This window comes from Maniola jurtina, chromosome 27 (genome assembly GCF_905333055.1).
Source record: "Maniola jurtina chromosome 27, ilManJurt1.1, whole genome shotgun sequence".
NCBI lineage: Eukaryota > Metazoa > Arthropoda > Insecta > Lepidoptera > Nymphalidae > Maniola > Maniola jurtina.
In genome coordinates, this window is record NC_060055.1 from 1,568,650 (window position 1) to 1,586,518 (window position 17,869).

The 17,869-nt window shown below is 36.7% G+C and overlaps 2 protein-coding genes and 1 long non-coding RNA gene across 4 annotated transcripts in view; 1 reads left to right on the plus strand and 2 right to left on the minus strand.

Moving 5' to 3' along the window:
* Window positions 1–703: 703 nt before the first annotated feature.
* LOC123879278 lies at window positions 704–1,362 on the minus strand. Its single transcript, XR_006798975.1, has 3 exons — window positions 1,351–1,362; window positions 1,237–1,241; window positions 704–924 (listed from the first exon to the last, which is right to left on the minus strand). It is a non-coding gene; the product is annotated as an uncharacterized LOC123879278 (long non-coding RNA).
* A 1,666-nt stretch (window positions 1,363–3,028) lies between these two features.
* Window positions 3,029–9,246, minus strand: LOC123879263 (AP-3 complex subunit sigma-2). 2 transcript variants are annotated; one of them, XM_045926918.1, is made up of 6 exons: window positions 9,031–9,246; window positions 8,498–8,589; window positions 7,951–8,062; window positions 6,761–6,940; window positions 5,017–5,124; window positions 3,029–4,003 (listed from the first exon to the last, which is right to left on the minus strand). In XM_045926918.1, exons 1-6 carry the CDS (start codon window positions 9,097–9,099, stop codon window positions 3,707–3,709), a joined length of 858 nt encoding a protein of 285 aa, XP_045782874.1. In that variant the 5' UTR covers window positions 9,100–9,246; the 3' UTR covers window positions 3,029–3,706. The 2 variants fall into 2 exon arrangements, with proteins under 2 accessions (XP_045782874.1, XP_045782873.1); XM_045926917.1 differs by having other exon boundaries at window positions 3,873–4,030; window positions 9,031–9,243.
* A 348-nt stretch (window positions 9,247–9,594) lies between these two features.
* The window catches only part of LOC123879241 (zinc transporter foi), a 66,918-nt gene continuing 58,643 nt past the window's right edge, over window positions 9,595–17,869 (plus strand). Inside the window, exon 1 of the mRNA XM_045926869.1 lies at window positions 9,595–9,771. The gene's annotated coding sequence lies outside the window, so the exon portion shown is untranslated. The remainder of the gene's footprint in view (window positions 9,772–17,869) is intronic.

Consider the following 17,869-nt stretch of genomic DNA (forward strand, 5'->3'; position numbering starts at 1 on the left):
AAACTATACCAAGTGGGGTATCATCATATGAAAGGGATTTACCTGTACATTCTAAAACAGATTTTTATTTATTTTTATGCATAATAATTTTTGATTTATCGTGCAAAATGTTGGAAAAAATACCCGAGTACAGAACCCTCGGTGCGCGAGTCTGACTCGCACTTGGCCGGTCTTTTTATTTGATCATCACGAACAACCCATCGACGGCCCACTACGGGTCTCCTTTTAGAATGAAAAGTGTTTAGGCTTCTACCACGCTGGCCAATTGCGGATTGGCAGACTTCACACACTTTTGAGAACTCTCAGGCATGCAGGTTTCCTCACGATGCAGATGTTTTCCTTCACCGTTAAAGCTACTTAAAGTAATTAAATATCACTTATATTTAATTACTTTAAGTAGCTTTAGTTTTAAGCTACGTAATTAACTATCACCACTATACCGTACAAAAACAATTTCGACCATCAAAAGGAGTACAATTGTACCTACTTTGAATAAATGATTTTGACTTTGACTTTGACTTGGAATTACTTAAAACGCACATAATATTAACTCCGAAGAATTAGATGTGCATGCCTCGGACCCATCAAATAAGACGCCGACGTCCTCCATAATGTTCTCAAAGTTGTGTGAAGTATGCCAATCCGTATTTGGCCAGCTTAGTAGATTAAGGGTGCCTTTCCACCAGAGATGTGCTTATGCTATGCTACGAAGATGTGAAATCTATGCTACGAAAATATGTGACCGTTTCCACCAATACTAAGCTATGTAGCTGTGCGAGGAAGATGCGCCGCCGCAAAGTAGCTGCGTAAGAAAGATGCGCAGCTCGAGCTATGCGATGTATCGATAGTAGGGAAGCGGTGAGAGCGGCGCGGTGAGGAGAGAGGCGCTCACGCGTCCTGCCGTGCCTGCACATAGCTACACCACTCGCGACGGCCCATAGCACGCATCCATAGCACGCATCCATTGCACGCATCCTTCCATATAAAAAACACATCTTAGTTTTTTTTTTAAATTTATTATTAAAAAAATATTATTATTAATAAAAATATTAAATTAAAATATGTTTTAAAAGTCTAATTTGTATTTTTTTAATTTCTGTGAGATAGGTACTAAATGTTCTGCCATAAATACTCAAGCCATAACTAATTACTGAGTCAGCTAACGCATAGTATACTACTAGTTTTGTATGTTTACTTAAAACTCGGTCTAGGTGATAAAATTTTCCCAATATTGACCTTAGCTTGTTGCACACAGCTCCTATGTGAGATTTCCAATTAAAATTTTGTTGAATCCGTTTCCACCAGTGCTAAGCTATGTGCATCAATGAATATGATTGGTGGATATCAAACGCATCCATAGCAGCATTGAGGTAAGACCCGTGCTCAGTAGTTTTACATGACAGTGGATTTATTCTTCAAATCAATTAACATTATCTGGCAAAAAATACTTATGATAAGGTACTTGGTAATTAAAAAAAAAAATAGAAAGATGTGGAAGTTTGTATACCTATTAGGCAAATATTTAGCAAGCTCAAAGTGCGGTGCACTTGCGTTTTACTATATGGATTTAATTTATTGTTTAAAAATATTGCGTATTAAATATTAAAAAAAATAAAAAACTTATCAAAATCATTATAAATTAAAAAAAAAATATAAGTTTTAAAAAATAAGTCAAGTTATAAAAATAGTTAATAAGTTTAGTTTAATTTTAAAAAATATTGCATGTTACAGCGCCATCTATCAAGGAGTAGTAGAAACTTTTTTTAAAGTATGTGCTGCTATCTATTGTTGAGTAGAAATATAATTGTTAGATTAAAGCATCATAGATGGCGCTGCTTATACAATTTGATTCAGCTATTCATAACCGGTGTAACTTGCTCAACTTAAACGTAATTTCTGTACACATTAACAGATGGCACTTTTTAGGGTTCTGCACCCAAACGTTGCCAACGGAACCTTACATTATTAAGCCTCCACTGTCTGTCAGTCAACAGGCTGTATCTCATGAACTGTATAATTACAGTATTATTTTTTTCTGTAAATCTTTCAACCTATAGGAGTTTATAAAATGAAACAAACAATTAGTTTAACATAAAATATATTTCTTATAAACTATAATATACATTGAAGTATAATTATTAAGAAGCTCGATGGAAGCTTTTTTGCAATTTATTCAAAAAACAGCTCGAATTAACAGCTTTTTTATTTTAGCAATATTTTGGAATGTAGCATTTTTTTTAATCTCTCGTTTAATTAGATTTTTATTTATTTATGTTCTTTATACAATAGACACAAACTCAAAGTAAAAAAAGTATACCTAATCTAATTTTGATATTTTAAACATTTTTGCAAAAATCATGAGTTTATTTTTTTTAACCCCCGACCCAAAAAGAGGGGTGTTATAAGTTTGACGTGTGTATCTGTGTATCTGTGTATCTGTCTGTGGCATCGTAGCGCCTAAACGAATGAACCGATTTCAATTTAGTTTTTTTTGTTAGAAAGGTGGCTTGATCGAAAGTGTTTTTAGCTATAATCCAAAAAAATTGGTTCAGCCGTTTAAAAGTTATCAGCTCTTTTCTAGTTTTCTGGTAGAAAAGAAGGTTAGATAACCCTTAGGTTCATAATATTCAAGTGCCAATTGACAAATGTCAAGCTGTCAAGATGGACGTTGCCTAGATATACATAATTATTTATTTGAAAATAATGTTTTGGAAAACTCAGATACTTTGGATCGTAGGCGCGGAATAGTCCAAGAAAATCGGTTCAGCCGTTTGAAAATTATCAGCTCTTTTCTAGTTACTGTAACCTTCACTGGTCGGGGGTGTTGAAAATTTTTAATTTATACTTGTTAATGAAATGAAACGGAAAAGTAAATATTATGTAATCCATAATTAATTTTAAAAAATGTAAAAATAAGAAGTTCATGATTATTTTATCCATATTATAAATAAGAAAGTGTGTGTCTGTCTGTTTGACTTTTCACGGCCACACAGTTTAACCGATTTTGATGAAAGGTACAGAGTTAGCTTACATACCGGAAAATCAAAGAGTTCCTACGGGATTTTCAAAAAACCTAAATCCACGCGGACGGAGTCGCGGGCATTTTCTAGTTTATTATAAAATATATCATATGAATTAGAACACGAAATTATGCAAAAACGATATGTATCAGTATTAGCTGATGAATTTGCTAACTCAAATTCAAATTATTTTTATTAAATTAGACTTTTACAAGTTCTTTTGAACCTAACTTATGAGGAACATGGCAGAAATGTTAAAAAAAAAAGTTCATTTATAGAGATTTGAGAACTATTACAAATTAGGAATTTTAATGCGAGATAGAGCAAAGCACATAATGAAATTCATCGTTTCAGTTAAATTAACTTATCGTTATTCTTATTAATGGAACGAAATTATGCAAAGACGACACTAGTTTTTAATGCGGCCTGTTGCAAATTAAGCGACTTTGCGGAATTATGCAAAGTAGTCAATGTTTACTTTTCTTTTTCGCTGACTTGCGTAATTCTGTAAGTACTACTCAGATCTTGAAAACCGTTGGATTTGTGAGTTAATCTTGACCAAACTATAGTGATTTATGCAGTATCGTATATGATAATGGAAACAAAAAATGCAAAGGCAAAACTTCTCTTCAATGGGACTTATTGCAAATTAAGACTTTGCGGAATTATGCAAAGTGACAAAGTAATCAATGTTTACTCTTCTTCTTCTTCCTTTTCCGCCGATCCGCGTAGTTGCAATCCACTGTGCCACTCAAATCTTGGTAACCGTCGGACTTATGAGTTTCATAATTCGGAAAATTGATCCCCTCCGTCTGTTGGTAGTTTTCGGAAAACGTTTCGGAAAACTTGGTGCTTAGTGACTCGGATCCGAAGAATTTGTTGGTAACTGTGTCTGTGCGTTGAAGATTCTGGTATTTCTCGTTTTGTGGGTATATCGTGTTTAGGATGTTGGTTGCTATGGCGACGGGAGAGGCGGGGTACGCCTGTTGTATCGGTCAGAATTTCAGGTCCTGGAAAAATTAAGAAATTGTTCAATGAATATTAATATAACAACAATTCATATTTGTGACTAATAATGGTACTGATTCTGGTGGCAACTAAATTTTAGCGTACATACGCATCTTTATCTTACCAATAAAATAAGAAAAGGATAGACAAACTTAATTTAAAACTGGCAAACCTCGTGCCTTTAGGCGCCAGTCTTGAGTTTTGTAGAGTAGCAATATTAAAAAGAAAAGATGCAGATACTCTAAATTTAGTCGAAGAAAATCATCAGAATCGACGCTAATGAAGAGATAAATCGATATCTGGCTTAGTTTTAGATCTAGAACAACATTATGTAGAACAAGTGTAAATTAAAAATTTATAACACCACCGACAAGTGAAGGTTACAGTACCAGAAAAGAGCTGCTAACTTTCAAACGGCTGAATCGATTTTCTTGGATTATAGCTAAGAACACTCTCGATCAAGCCACCTTTCAAACAAAAAAAACTAAATTAAAACCGGTTCATTAGTTTAGGCGCTACGGTGCCACAGACAGATACACAGATACACAGACACACAGATACACACGTCAAACTTATAACACCCCTCTTTTTGGGTTGGGGGTTAAAAATAAACATTACTGATGCCTATAACACGAGTGTACAACTTATTTTAGGCATCAGTGGTTTAACCTAATTCTTGGTTGTAATTTTATGGTGAAACAATAAAAGATTTATTTATTACTAGCTGATACCCGCGACTTCGTTCGCGTGGATGTAGGTTTTTTAAAATTCCCGTGGGAACTCTTTGATTTTCCGGGATAAAAAGTAGCCTATGTGCTAATCCAGGGTATAATCTATCTCCATAATCTGTCCAGTAGTTTTTGCGTGAAGGAGTAACAAACATACACACAAACACACACACACACACACATACAAACTTTCTCCTTTATAATATTAGTGTGATTATTATTATTTATTATTAGTATAGAGAAGAAAGTAAGAAATGTACCTTAATAGCCTGTGGCAGGTCTGGCAGGCGCATGTCTCGTAGTTGCTGCGGAAGGTTCATGCTCTTGACGGCTGACACCGCCCGAGCGGGGGCCGCCGATATACCCGCCTGAAACAAAACCATTCAATAATACTGCCGTCCTAACCAAGAGAGCAATAACTAGGTTTCGACTACTTTCGAGATATTCGCGGTTATGATTAGCTACTTACAAATCGTAATATTACATATTGCAGTTTTGATAACCAACAGAACCGAAACTACTGAAGATACAAAAAAGACGTCTAAGGCGAAAATATAGAGCTCATTTTCCTGATTACCCTAACGAAGAGAGCAATAACTAGGTTTCGACTACTTTCGAGATATTCGCGGTTATGATTAGCTACTTACAAATCGTAATATTACATATTGCAGTTTTGATAACCAACAGAACCGAAACTACTGAAGATACAAAAAAGACGTCTAAGGCGAAAATATAGAGCTCATTTTCCTGATTACCCTAACGAAGAGAGCAATAACTAGGTTTCGACTACTTTCGAGATATTCGCGGTTATGATTAGCTACTTACAAATCGTAATATTACATATTGCAGTTTTGATAACCACCAGAACCGAAACTACTGAAGATACAAAAAAGACGTCTAAGGCGAAAATATAGAGCTCATTTTCCTGATTACCCTAACGAAGAGAGCAATAACTAGGTTTCGACTACTTTCGAGATATTCGCGGTTATGATTAGCTACTTACAAATCGTAATATTACATATTGCAGTTTTGATAACCACCAGAACCGAAACTACTGAAGATACAAAAAAGACGTCTAAGGCGAAAATATAGAGCTCATTTTCCTTATTACGGATATGGTCTTAAGTCAATTTGCCCAAAAACTCGACTTATTGCACTCTTTGTTAGGACGGCAGAATATTCATCTTGCCCCATCGTTGGTCCACCATGAAAATTTAACAAAAAACGAAAATAATACGATGATACGGAACCCTTCGTGTGCGCGTCCGACTCGCACTTGACCGATTTTATTTCTAGCTTATGATTTTTGACGTGACAACGTCTTATAATTCGATAGAGCCGGCTGCACGCACGAAAAAACATGACTCATGCGGCGTTACCTCGCTCTGAGGCGTTCCATGTAAGGCTTGAAGTGCAAGCGAGAGCGCGGAACGAGTGACAAAGAAGCACAATCGGCCTTTGTTGTCACGTTCAACTATCGTCAGTAAACCGACTTTACAGACAACCAATTTTTTTTTAGATTATACTTTCATGCAAAACTTTGAGAAGTTTTTATGGTTTACTAGTTTCTGACGCTGCTGGGTAAGTTTTTTAACATAGGCAGTGTTAAAAAATTACCTCAGCCTTCTGCATTTTATTTTGTTTCTGCAATTCTTTCTGCACAGGATCTATCTTGTGGGTCTGTAGGGCAGCGCTTTTCAAATTTGTAAATTAGGAAACTTTGCGAAATATTGCAAAGTCCACAGAATAATCGCGGAATTTTGCAAAGTGGCAAAGTTATTAGTTTGACATTTACAAAGTAACTGTTATGTCTTGGTAGTAAAGTCATTTAAGCTGTAAAATATCATATTAATTAACCATAATCAATAAGACATTTCACATTACTTTACATTTGTATGTATTACATTATTTACATTTGTATGTATTTTTTCTGTATTAATTTTGTGGTGTACAATAAAAGTATATTCATTCATTCATTTGGATTCTTGTTCTTTTAGTAGTTACCTCAGCTTTTTGCATCTTGTTTTGTTCCTGTAGCCGACAGAGGATATCAGCCATGTTGGTCTGCAGAACCATGCCGCCCATCACCAACTCATCCAGGACTTGGTGAGCAGCATCCGCATGGAAGATCAGGTCCAATTCGCACACATTCTCGAAACATTTGTCCAGTGTCTCTACAAATACCTGAAAAATTCATAGAAATGTTATTTTGATCTCTTTTTTGAAGTGTTTATATAGTATGCAATATATTATTTGGAAGAGATCGCTATTTAGTGATAGGTCTACCTTTTTGTCTCTACATTCAAAGTTTTCTTTTTTGTAACCTGTCATTTCTGTTTTTGTGGTGCAATAAAGTATATACAATATAATATACATACATTTATTGCTTTAAGCAATAAGGCCGCCTTTGCACACAATTGTTTTTTTTTTTGTTTTCCTTTTTTTGTGTTGTGTTCCTTTTTTATGTTATTGCATGCAATAATGATTTTATCTATCTATCTATACATACACACATTATTATTATACGCATTGGTAAAAAAATGATAGCTTACTAGAGGATGCCCGCGACTTCGTCCGCGTGGATTTCGGTGTTTAAGGATCCCATGGGAACTATTTGATTTTCCGGGATAAAAAGTTGCCTATATCAATTGCAGGGACGCAAGCTACCACGGTTCTAAATTTCATGCAAATCGGTTAAGCAGATGGCTATTTAGGAATCCCATGGGAACTCTTTGATTTTCCGGGATAAAAAGTAGCCTATGTGCATCGCCGGGATATAAGCTAACTCTGTACCAAATTTTGTCAAAATCAGTTAAACTGTTGAACCGTGAAAAGGTAGCAGACAAACAGACAGACACACTTTCGCATTTATAATATTATTATAGTATGGATTGGTGAAGATATTGGCTTTCTATTGGCACACTCTCACTTACTTTTCGGAGTTATGTGTGTTTTAAGCAATTAAATATCACTTGTTTTAACAGTGAAGGAAAATATCGTGAAGAAACCTGCATGCCTGAGAGTTCTCCATAATGTTCTCAAAGGTGTGTGAAGTTTGCCAATCCGCACTTAGCAGGGTGGCACACTATGGCACAGACTTTTCTTATTCTGAGAGGAGACCCGTACTCAGTAGTGGGCCAGCAATGGATTGATACATGATGATGTATATTGTTATAAAAAGCATTTGAATATACCTGTATAAGGTCCAATATTCCAAGTTCGCTTTCAGAAGAATCCACACAGAACACAAAATATAGTGTAGCATAGTGCCTGTAGATTAACTTATAATCGGAACCACCTATAAGACTGAAACAGAAAATTATTACCAGTAGTTTAGGTGCTATGGTGGAACAAACATAAATACAAACAAATGATTTGACTTTGACTAACAAACATACATACATACATAGACTGTAATCAGGTAAAAAAGTTTAAATACCATATAGCTAATACAAAGAGGACTTCGTCTGTGTTGGTGTTAGCTGGCGGGCGTGCTCTGCCTTTTTAGAGTGTTTTTTTTTTTTGTTAAAACTGACTGGAAAGCGCTCTAAGGGGGTGCAGTGCGTGTGTCGGCGAGCGCCGGCACAGACGGGGTCCATACTTGTATAGTTTTCCTTACTTGTTACAAATAACTACAAACTTGACATTGGCTAATCTTTGTAAAGCCAGACGAGAGAGAAAAAAAAATACAAAGAAATTCAAAGAAACAGAAATAGATTTCTCTTAAAAAAAATAACATACCTGCCGCCTTCTAAGAAATTGCAAACATTGTCATCTCTTTTGGACACCAGCTGGAATGTTTCCTTTATTATTTGCTGCTGCATGTCTTCATTCTGAAACAGTGTTGACTAGCCATTATTATCAAGTTTTGACAACTTCCCTGGCACAATGGTCTTATAGGACTAGATTTGCTGACGATGATGCCTGGGAAGTTTTTTATTTATTGCCAATAAATTTAAGTCTAAAAATAGGTCCTTTGTTCATTTGACTGCTCTAAATGTGATCAACAATAATAATTGTTATTGATAATTTTTCTACATCTTCCACTCTTAAAAAAGGTTTTCAATATATAAAAGAAGAAATTGCTTGTCATAACAACGTATGACTTATTGAATCCAGAAGCTAGAGATTTTACATGTAGGTTATCTTTATAATGTTAACCTCCATTATGAAAGTATTTTCGGCGCAAGCAAAGCCAGCGATGCTCAGCTATTATAATAAATTAATAAATGGGACGGGTACGATTAATAAAATCAATAAACACTTTCACTTACGAAATATTGATAGAACTTGGATAACCTAGGTTTCCCATGATTGTTGAACACGAGAATCGCTTTGATCATTGTGCACTTAAAATTGTAATAACTATTAATGCTGCTTGCTACTTCATTTATAAATTCTACATTAAATGATAATAAAACAGGAGAATTTTCAACAATCGATTTGTGAATATTTTTTTGTGTAATTTGAAGTTATGTTTTTTTTGACAGTTACAGCTTGACATTGACAGCTTATATGATTTTCTCTATGGCGTGAAATACAGCGTAAAAATTAACCGTTTTGTTATTGCCCTACATGGCCCTACATTCCTTTCAGACAACAATTAGTTCGATAAAAAAGCCACAACATTATTAAAGTCTACAAGGAAAATTTTACTCAAAATATCTGTATAAACTATTCTTCAATTTCAAGTTTCAAAGCTATAATGTTAAATAAACAACGAAACACAATTTTTACGTTTTGTTACTGCTTTTAAGTTTTCTTATTTTTAAATGATAATTTATAATCTGTTGTTGAGCAAGTCGTCTTTCAAACTTTTAAATTGTCTATGGTACATGCGTTTCGCTCGAGCGGCTGGGCGCTTCGCGAGTGTCACGGAAAGAAAAATCGTAAAAAAAACCAAATGGTTATTGTGTGAAATAAACTGTATTTGTTGTCGTTTGTGTTTATTATTACGTAAACTGTTGAATGGGATTACGCCGAGACGCCGGCGGTCAATATTTCTATGTAAACAGGTCAGTGGTAATTTAATTTCTCAATGTCTTTATTTGGATGCCGGATCGTCGTTTCAAAGGTATCAATTGGCTAAAATACGGCTTAGATTTCGTTGCTGTAGTGTTATACCTTCGCCATATCGGTAAAAACCCACGCTCATCGTTTTATAATCATTTAATGACATGTTACGCGCGTAAATATTACTTGATACGAACTACGACTTTCAATAAATTTAATAAAGTGTATACAGAAGCACCTGTAGTTATTAGTTATACTTTAGGAAATGTGATCTATTACGAATAAATTGGAGGCGATTATTACATGATGCAAGTGGTTTTCGAACCGTTGTATAGTGGTATTTTCTATCAATGTTTACATATGTACCATTAAGGTACTTACATAGACATAAGAAATGAAAGGAGTTAATAATGCATCAAGCACTTTCTACAGCGTCCTTGCATACAATGCTAAGCTTGCTTGCATTATACATGCAAGTCTAACCCCCAGCTTTGTATCCTGATTTCTGAAATTATCTATTCTGCTCATATCAGTCATTGACCTGTTTAGCTAACAGATTTGTTCAATGACCTGGCATATAATATAAGTAAAAAACTGTGTCAGAAATTACTTAGAAAATACTGATTAAATGTTATTAGTAAGGTGTCATTATAAGCAACCTTATTTACACACTTTCACTAACTTATGTTAGTTCTAACTTTTTTAAGCAATCAAAATATTATTACTTGTTTTAATGGTGAAGGAAAATATCATGAGGAAACCTGCATGCCTTGAGAGTTCTCCATGTTTTCAAAGGTGTTTGAAGTCTGCTAATTCGCACTTGGCTAGAGTGGTGGTCTATGTACAAACTCTTACCATTCTGAGAGGAGACCAGTGCTGGGTTGACCATGGTGATGATGAAAGCATGAGTGTCCTCCTAAAATGAGAATGACTTTTGTGAATTTTAGACCATAAAGAGTCTTAAACCATAATCCACCATGCTGTTCTCAGGCTTGGTGTGGATTGACAGACTTACCATTTTAAGAATATTATGGACAACTTCTTAGGCACCCTTCCTACGAGGAGGGGTGCCTAAGAAGTTGTCCTTTCATTAAAGAAAGTAATATTATTTGCTTAAAATGTAATAACTAAAAAGCTATAGGCATGCCCAAGATCGAACTCTGGACCTACCAAATTCTTAGGAGTCAAATGTCTTAACCACTAATCTAGGCTAACTAGGCTAAGCTAGTGACTGCAAACTTCATACTTTGTTTCTTGGTAGGAACGGCATTCCGAAACATTTGGACCATTCAAAAGCACTTGTAAAAGTTTAATTGAATAAAAATATTTTGAATTTTTTTTTGAATTTTGTGAATTTTGTTTTATTACTTTTATCTAAATGCTAAAATTTATATAGTAAAACTGTGTAGTCATTGAACTCTTTTGACCTAAAATATTAATATTATGATGTTAATCTAAAATATTTGCATTAAACTTTAGATAAAGAAAGTTCAGAGTCAAACTGGAGAGAAAGTAAAGTCAACTGTATATTATGTTTTAAGTTGACTGCATTAGTATTATATTGCAATAAAATCACTAACTAATATTGTACATGTGAAAGTGTGTTTGTCTGTTGTTTTTTTCTTCAATCACAGAGCAAAGGATCGACTGATTGTCATAGCCAGTCACGTTACAGGTTCTTAACTATATGTTTGCAAAGAACCTATATCTAATCTATAACAAGTGTAAATTAAAAATTTATAACACCCCCGACAAGTGAAGGTTACCGTAACTAGAAAAGAGCTGATAACTTTCAAATGGCTGAACTGATTTTCTAGGATTATAGCTATCCAAAGTATCTGAGTTTTCCAAAACATCATTTTCAAATAAATAATTATGTATCTAGGCAACGTCCATCTTGACAGCTTGACATTTGTCTATTGACATAATATTATGAACCTAACGGTTATCTAACCTTCTTTTCTACAAGAAAACTAGAAAAGAGCTGATAACTCTTAAACGGCTGAACCAATTTTTTTGGATTATAGCTAAGAACACTCTCGATCGAGCCACCTTTCAAACAAAAAAAAGTAAATTAAAATCGGTTCATTCGTTTAGGCGCTACGATGCTACAGACAGATACACAGATACACACGTCAAACTTATAACACCCCTCTTTTGGGGTCGGGGGTTAAAAAGAAAGATGAATAATAAAATTAAAGTGTAAATAAGAGAAGCTATAATTTCTTAGTATTGTGTCATCTTAGTTGGCAACTGTTCAATTTTTATCTTTATCTTTGTTATTTATTATACTTTATTTCGGGAATTCCCCTTAGATGAAATTTTTACGACAGAACAATTTAATCCTAGTTAGTGGTGAAAGTGTTTATTCGTCTGCTGCAATGTAGCAATGACTTAATTTTTTTTTTTTAAATTTAATAGGCAACAATCACACTTGATGGAAAGTGATGGTGCACTAAGATGGGATGCACTTACCTAGACGATGCTATTCACTCTTGTTTTAAAGATTGTAATTGATAGGAATCACAGATCGCGGAAGAGTACCTATTCCAAGCCTAAATAAAGTTTATAAAGTTACTACAGGATGCCCGCGACTTCGTCCGCGTGGATTTAGATTTTTATAGAACCGGTGGGAACTGTTTGATTTTACGGGATAAAATGCCTATGTCATGTCAATGCCTATGTCAATTACAGGGATGCAAGCTACCTTGGTACCTTTCATACAAATCGGTTAAGCGGATGGGACTTTAGGAATCCCGTGGGAACTCTTTGATTTTCCGGGATAAAAAGTAGCCTATGTCCGTCCCCGGGACTAGCTAGCCTTGCACCAAATTCCGTCAGAATCGGTTACACTGTTGGGCCGTGAAAAGGTAGCAGATAGACAGAAATACAGACACACTTTCGCTTTTATAATATTAGTATGGATCCATCTCTGGTAAAAAGGCGGCCTTATGGTGGAAGTGAAATCTAGTTAGTGTAACTTGGTCTCGTAGTTAGCATGCGATATAATGTACCGCTTCAAATCCTGTTAGAGAAATGGCTTCATAATATCAGTTCACTGCATCTCTCGTAGACGTATAATTTTTATCATCCACTAGCTGATACCCGCGACTTCGTTCGCGTGGATGACACACACACACACACACACACACACACACACACACACACACACACACACACACACACACACACACACACACACACACACACACACACACACACACACACACACACACACACACACACACACACACACACACACACACACACACACACACACACACACACACACACACACACACACACACACACACACACACACACACACACACACACACACACACACACACACACACACACACACACACACACACACACACACACACACACACACACACACACACACACACACACACACACACACACACACACACACACACACACACACACACACACACACACACACACACACACACACACACACACACACACACACACACACACACACACACACACACACACACACACACACACACACACACACACACACACACACACACACACACACACACACACACACACACACACACACACACACACACACACACACACACACACACACACACACACACTTTCTCCTTTATAATATTACCTAGTGTGATACGTCCATACCTCCATACTAATACAGTGGACCCCCGGTAATCCGGCCCCTGTCTAATCCGGCACCCCCTGTAATCCGACATATCTATTATTATTGAATTTACTTTTGACATACATAGAAGCATGATTTGTACTTCAGAGTATATACATATTATAGAATCTTATCATTGCATTTGTAATTTGTCGGATTACAGGGTACTCTTTTGTACAAAATTCCGGACTATAGGGGGTCTTAGGCAGTACTCTATAATCCGACAAATTCGATAGTCCGACAATGTCCTGCAAAACGTTTGTCGGATTACCGGGGGTCCACTGTATTATAAATGCGAAAGTGTATCTGTCTGTCTGTCTGCTGGCTTTTCACGGCCCAATAGTTAAACCGATTTTGACGAAAGGTACAGAGTTAGCTTACATCCTAGGGCAGGGCATAAGCTACTTTTTATCCCGAAAAATCAAAGACTCCCCACGGGATTCGTGGGCATCATGTAGTAACAAGTGTAAATTAAAAATTTATAACACCCCCGACAAGTGAAGGTTACAGTAACTAGAAAAGACCGAAAAGACCTGATAACTTTCAAACGGCTGAACTGATTTTCTTGGACTATTCCGCTTCTACGATCCAAAGTATCTGAGTTTTCCAAAACATCATTTTCAAATAAATAATTATGTATTTAGGCAACGTCCATCTTGACAGCTTGACATTTGTCAATTGACATAATATTATGAACCTAACGGTTATCTAACCTTCTTTTCTACAAGAAAACTAGAAAAGAGCTGATAACTCTTAAACGGCTGAACCAATTTTTTTGGATTATAGCTAAGAACACTCTCGATCAAGCCACCTTTCAAACAAAAAAAAGTAAATTAAAATCAGTTCATTCGTTTAGGCGCTACGATGCCACAGACAGATACACAGACACACAGATACAAATTCAAATTCAAATTCAAATTCAAAATGTTTTTATTCAATTAGACTTTTACAAGTTCTTTCGAATCGTCAAAAGCATCTGCCACTGGTTCGGAATGCCTTTCCTACCGAGAAGAACCAGCAAGAAACTCGGCGGTTGCTCTTTTCAAAGATTTGATATACAATATTACACACGTCAAACTTGTAACACCCCTCTTTTTGGGTCGGGGGTTAAAAAAATATACAAAACGAAAAGGTGACTGACTGACTGACTGATCTATCAACGCACAGCTCAAACTACTGGACGGATCGGGCTGAAATTTAGCATGCAGATAATGATGAATTTTCAAAAATTCTTTCTTAGTGGATGTCTACGTCATAATAGCTATCTGCATGCCAAATTTCAGCCCGATCCGTCCCATAGACATACTAGATACTATCTCTATGATCCGTCCAATAGTTTGAGCTGTGCGTCCATAGATCAGTTAGTCAGTCAGTCAATCAGCTTTTCCTTTAGTATTTTGTGTTCCCAAATTGTCTCAGGCCATAGTCGGCAAGCGAACCCAGAACCTTATAAATACAACATTCACCACTCCGCCAGATATATCCCAGATATATCGTTAACAAGTGTAAATTAAAAATTTATAACACCCCCGACAAGTGAAGGTTACAGTAACTAGAAAAGAGCTGATAACTTTCAAACGGCTGAACCGATTTTCTTGGATTATAGCTAAGAACACTCGATCAAGCCACCTTTCAAACAAAAAAAACTAAATTAAAATCGGTTCAATAGTCTAGGAGCTACGATGCCACAGATAGATACACAGATACACACGTGAAACTTATAACACCCCTCTTTTTGGGTCGGGGGTTAAAAACACTGAATAGGTAAACTGATTCATCCATTCTATGTTATTTTTACTCTTTTATTATGAGCATCGTCCAAGTATAAACAGTTGTCGCATATTTATCGTCCATTGCGTAGTGGGTGTGCGTATAATTTTGCGATAGGTCAGTGGGCCAGAGATGTAACGTCACAAATTTATTTATAGGCTAAAGGTAAGGCTACACTATCGGGATTCGGCTAATGATTCGTCATATCGCGAATTGTGTAGCCGGCGCGCGTCAATCGTACCTTTAAAACTTACCGTTCTGGTGTTTTAAAAGTACTTTTAAAAGACCAGAACAGAAATCCACTTGTTTATGGTTCCGTACCTTCCTTGAGGAAAAACCGGTCAAGTATGAGTCAGACTCGCGCACCGAGGGTTCCGTACGCGCGTATTTTTCCGACATTTTGCACGATAAATCAAAAACTATTATGCATATAAACAAGTGTAAATTAAAAATTTATAACACCCCCGACAAGTGAAGGTTACAGTAACTAGAAAAAAGCTGATAAATTTCAAACGGCTGAACCGATTTTCTTGGATTATAGCTAAGAACACTCTCGATCAAACCACCTTTCAAACAACAAAAACTAAATTCAAATCGGTTCATTAGTTTAGGAGCTACGATGCCACAGACAGATACACAGATACACAGATACATAGATACACACGTCAAACTTATAACACCCCTCTTTTTGGGTCGGGGGTTAATAAATAGTAATCTTTTTTAGAGTGTACAATGTACATGTAAAGCCCTTTCATATGATACCCCACTTTGTACGTACTTTGAAAAATGAAAATATGTACTAATTTATGAAGACATTTTTTTTTGTGATGTAACCACAAATTTAGAGTTTTTGGATTTTTTCCCTTTACTTGTGCTATGAAACCTACCTACCTGCCAAATTTCATAAGAGATTCACAAGTACCCAAAGGGAAAAACCCGAAAACCGTGAATTTGTGCTTACATTAACAAAGAAATATTTAATTTTTTAGGGATTCGTAGGTACAATGATGTGGAACCCTTCGTGTGCAAATCCGACTCGCACTTAACCGTTTTTTGTGCTTAGTATACAATAAAGGGTTCTATTTCATTCATTGATTGATCCATTTCATTCATACAATTATAATGAAGGTTTTTTATTTTGCCTCAGAACTGAGTTTTAATTTCCGTTCTAGGAATCGTAGTTTCACGAAAAACAAACCTTTATTTGTCAACTGGCTGAACCCTAATGCCCGCGACTTTGTCCGCGTGGATCTAGGTTTCTGAAAATCCCGCGAGAACTCTGATTTTCCGGGATAAAAAGCAACTGTCGTCCTTCGGGATGCAAGCTATCTGAACCGAATTTCGTCAAAATGTCACTCCTGGTCTTTAATTAAGCCTCGATAGCTCAACGGTTGAGGAGCGGACTGAATTCCGAAAGGTCGGCGGTTCAAACCCCACCCGTTGCACTATTGTCGTACCCACTCCTGGCACAAGCTTAACGCTTAATTGGAGGGGAAAGGGGAATACTAGTCATGATTAGTGTAGAGGCACTAGCGAGTAATCATTTTAGAGGCTACGCGTGCCACGACGTAGCGTAATTCGTTAGTTGCCCCTAGCCTCTTGTAGCGTGTTGTTGTTTCCAAAGAAATTGTAACTTTAAATAGTGAATTATAATATATATTTTTTTAGTGTTCATTTCTTTTGTTTTTATTACTACCCTGGTAGAGAACACGGCGCTACTATATATACATCAAATACCTGTACATTGGTGACTCGGACTTTGAACTACCAGGGTAGCGCGTGTTAATTTTATTAAAATAGTAACGTAACGTAAGCTAGGGCAACTCAAATTAACACGTGTAAGGAAGTGAAAAACTAAAAAACTTTAAAAATGGCGCAACCTACGACAGTAGTGAAGGATGAAGACACGTATTTAGCGTCGATATCTATCACATCGAAGATCCCGGAGTTTTGGACCGACCAACCTAGGGTCTGGTTTATCCAGCTGGAAGCAATACTGGCACCACAAAAACAAGGAGACGCATCCAAGTATAACATTGTGGTATCGAAGCTAGGAAAGGATGTCATACAACAGGTGACGGACATCCTCATCAATCCTCCGGAGGAGAGTAAGTACGAGGTACTTAAAGAAAGGTTGCTGAACATATATGAAGAGTCGGAGAACCGCCAGATACAGAAGCTCATCGGAGAGATGGAACTGGGTGATCAGAAACCCAGCCACCTCCTCCGGAAAATGCAGGATCTGGCCAGGGGTAAAATTAATAATGAGACCCTAAGCGTTTTATGGCAGAATCTGCTACCAGCAGCAGCACGAGGCGTTCTGGCTGCGACAGAAGCCAAAGATCTAGATAGACTAGCCGTGATTGCTGACAAAGTAATGGAAACTATGAAGTCCCAACCGGTAGCAGAAGTGGCAGTTAAGGAGGCGGTACCCGGAACTTCGTCTATGGCAGCTGAAATAGCCAGGATCCATGCGAGGTTGGACCAGCTGGACAGGTCCAGCCACAGTTGGCGAGGCAGGCGAGGTCGCGGAGGTTTCCGTGGTCGTTCGCGTTCCCGAGGACGAGAGGAAAACAGATCCAGACGTACCCCGGATAGCCCGGACTGGCTCTGCGTGCATCATTTTAGATACAGGCAGA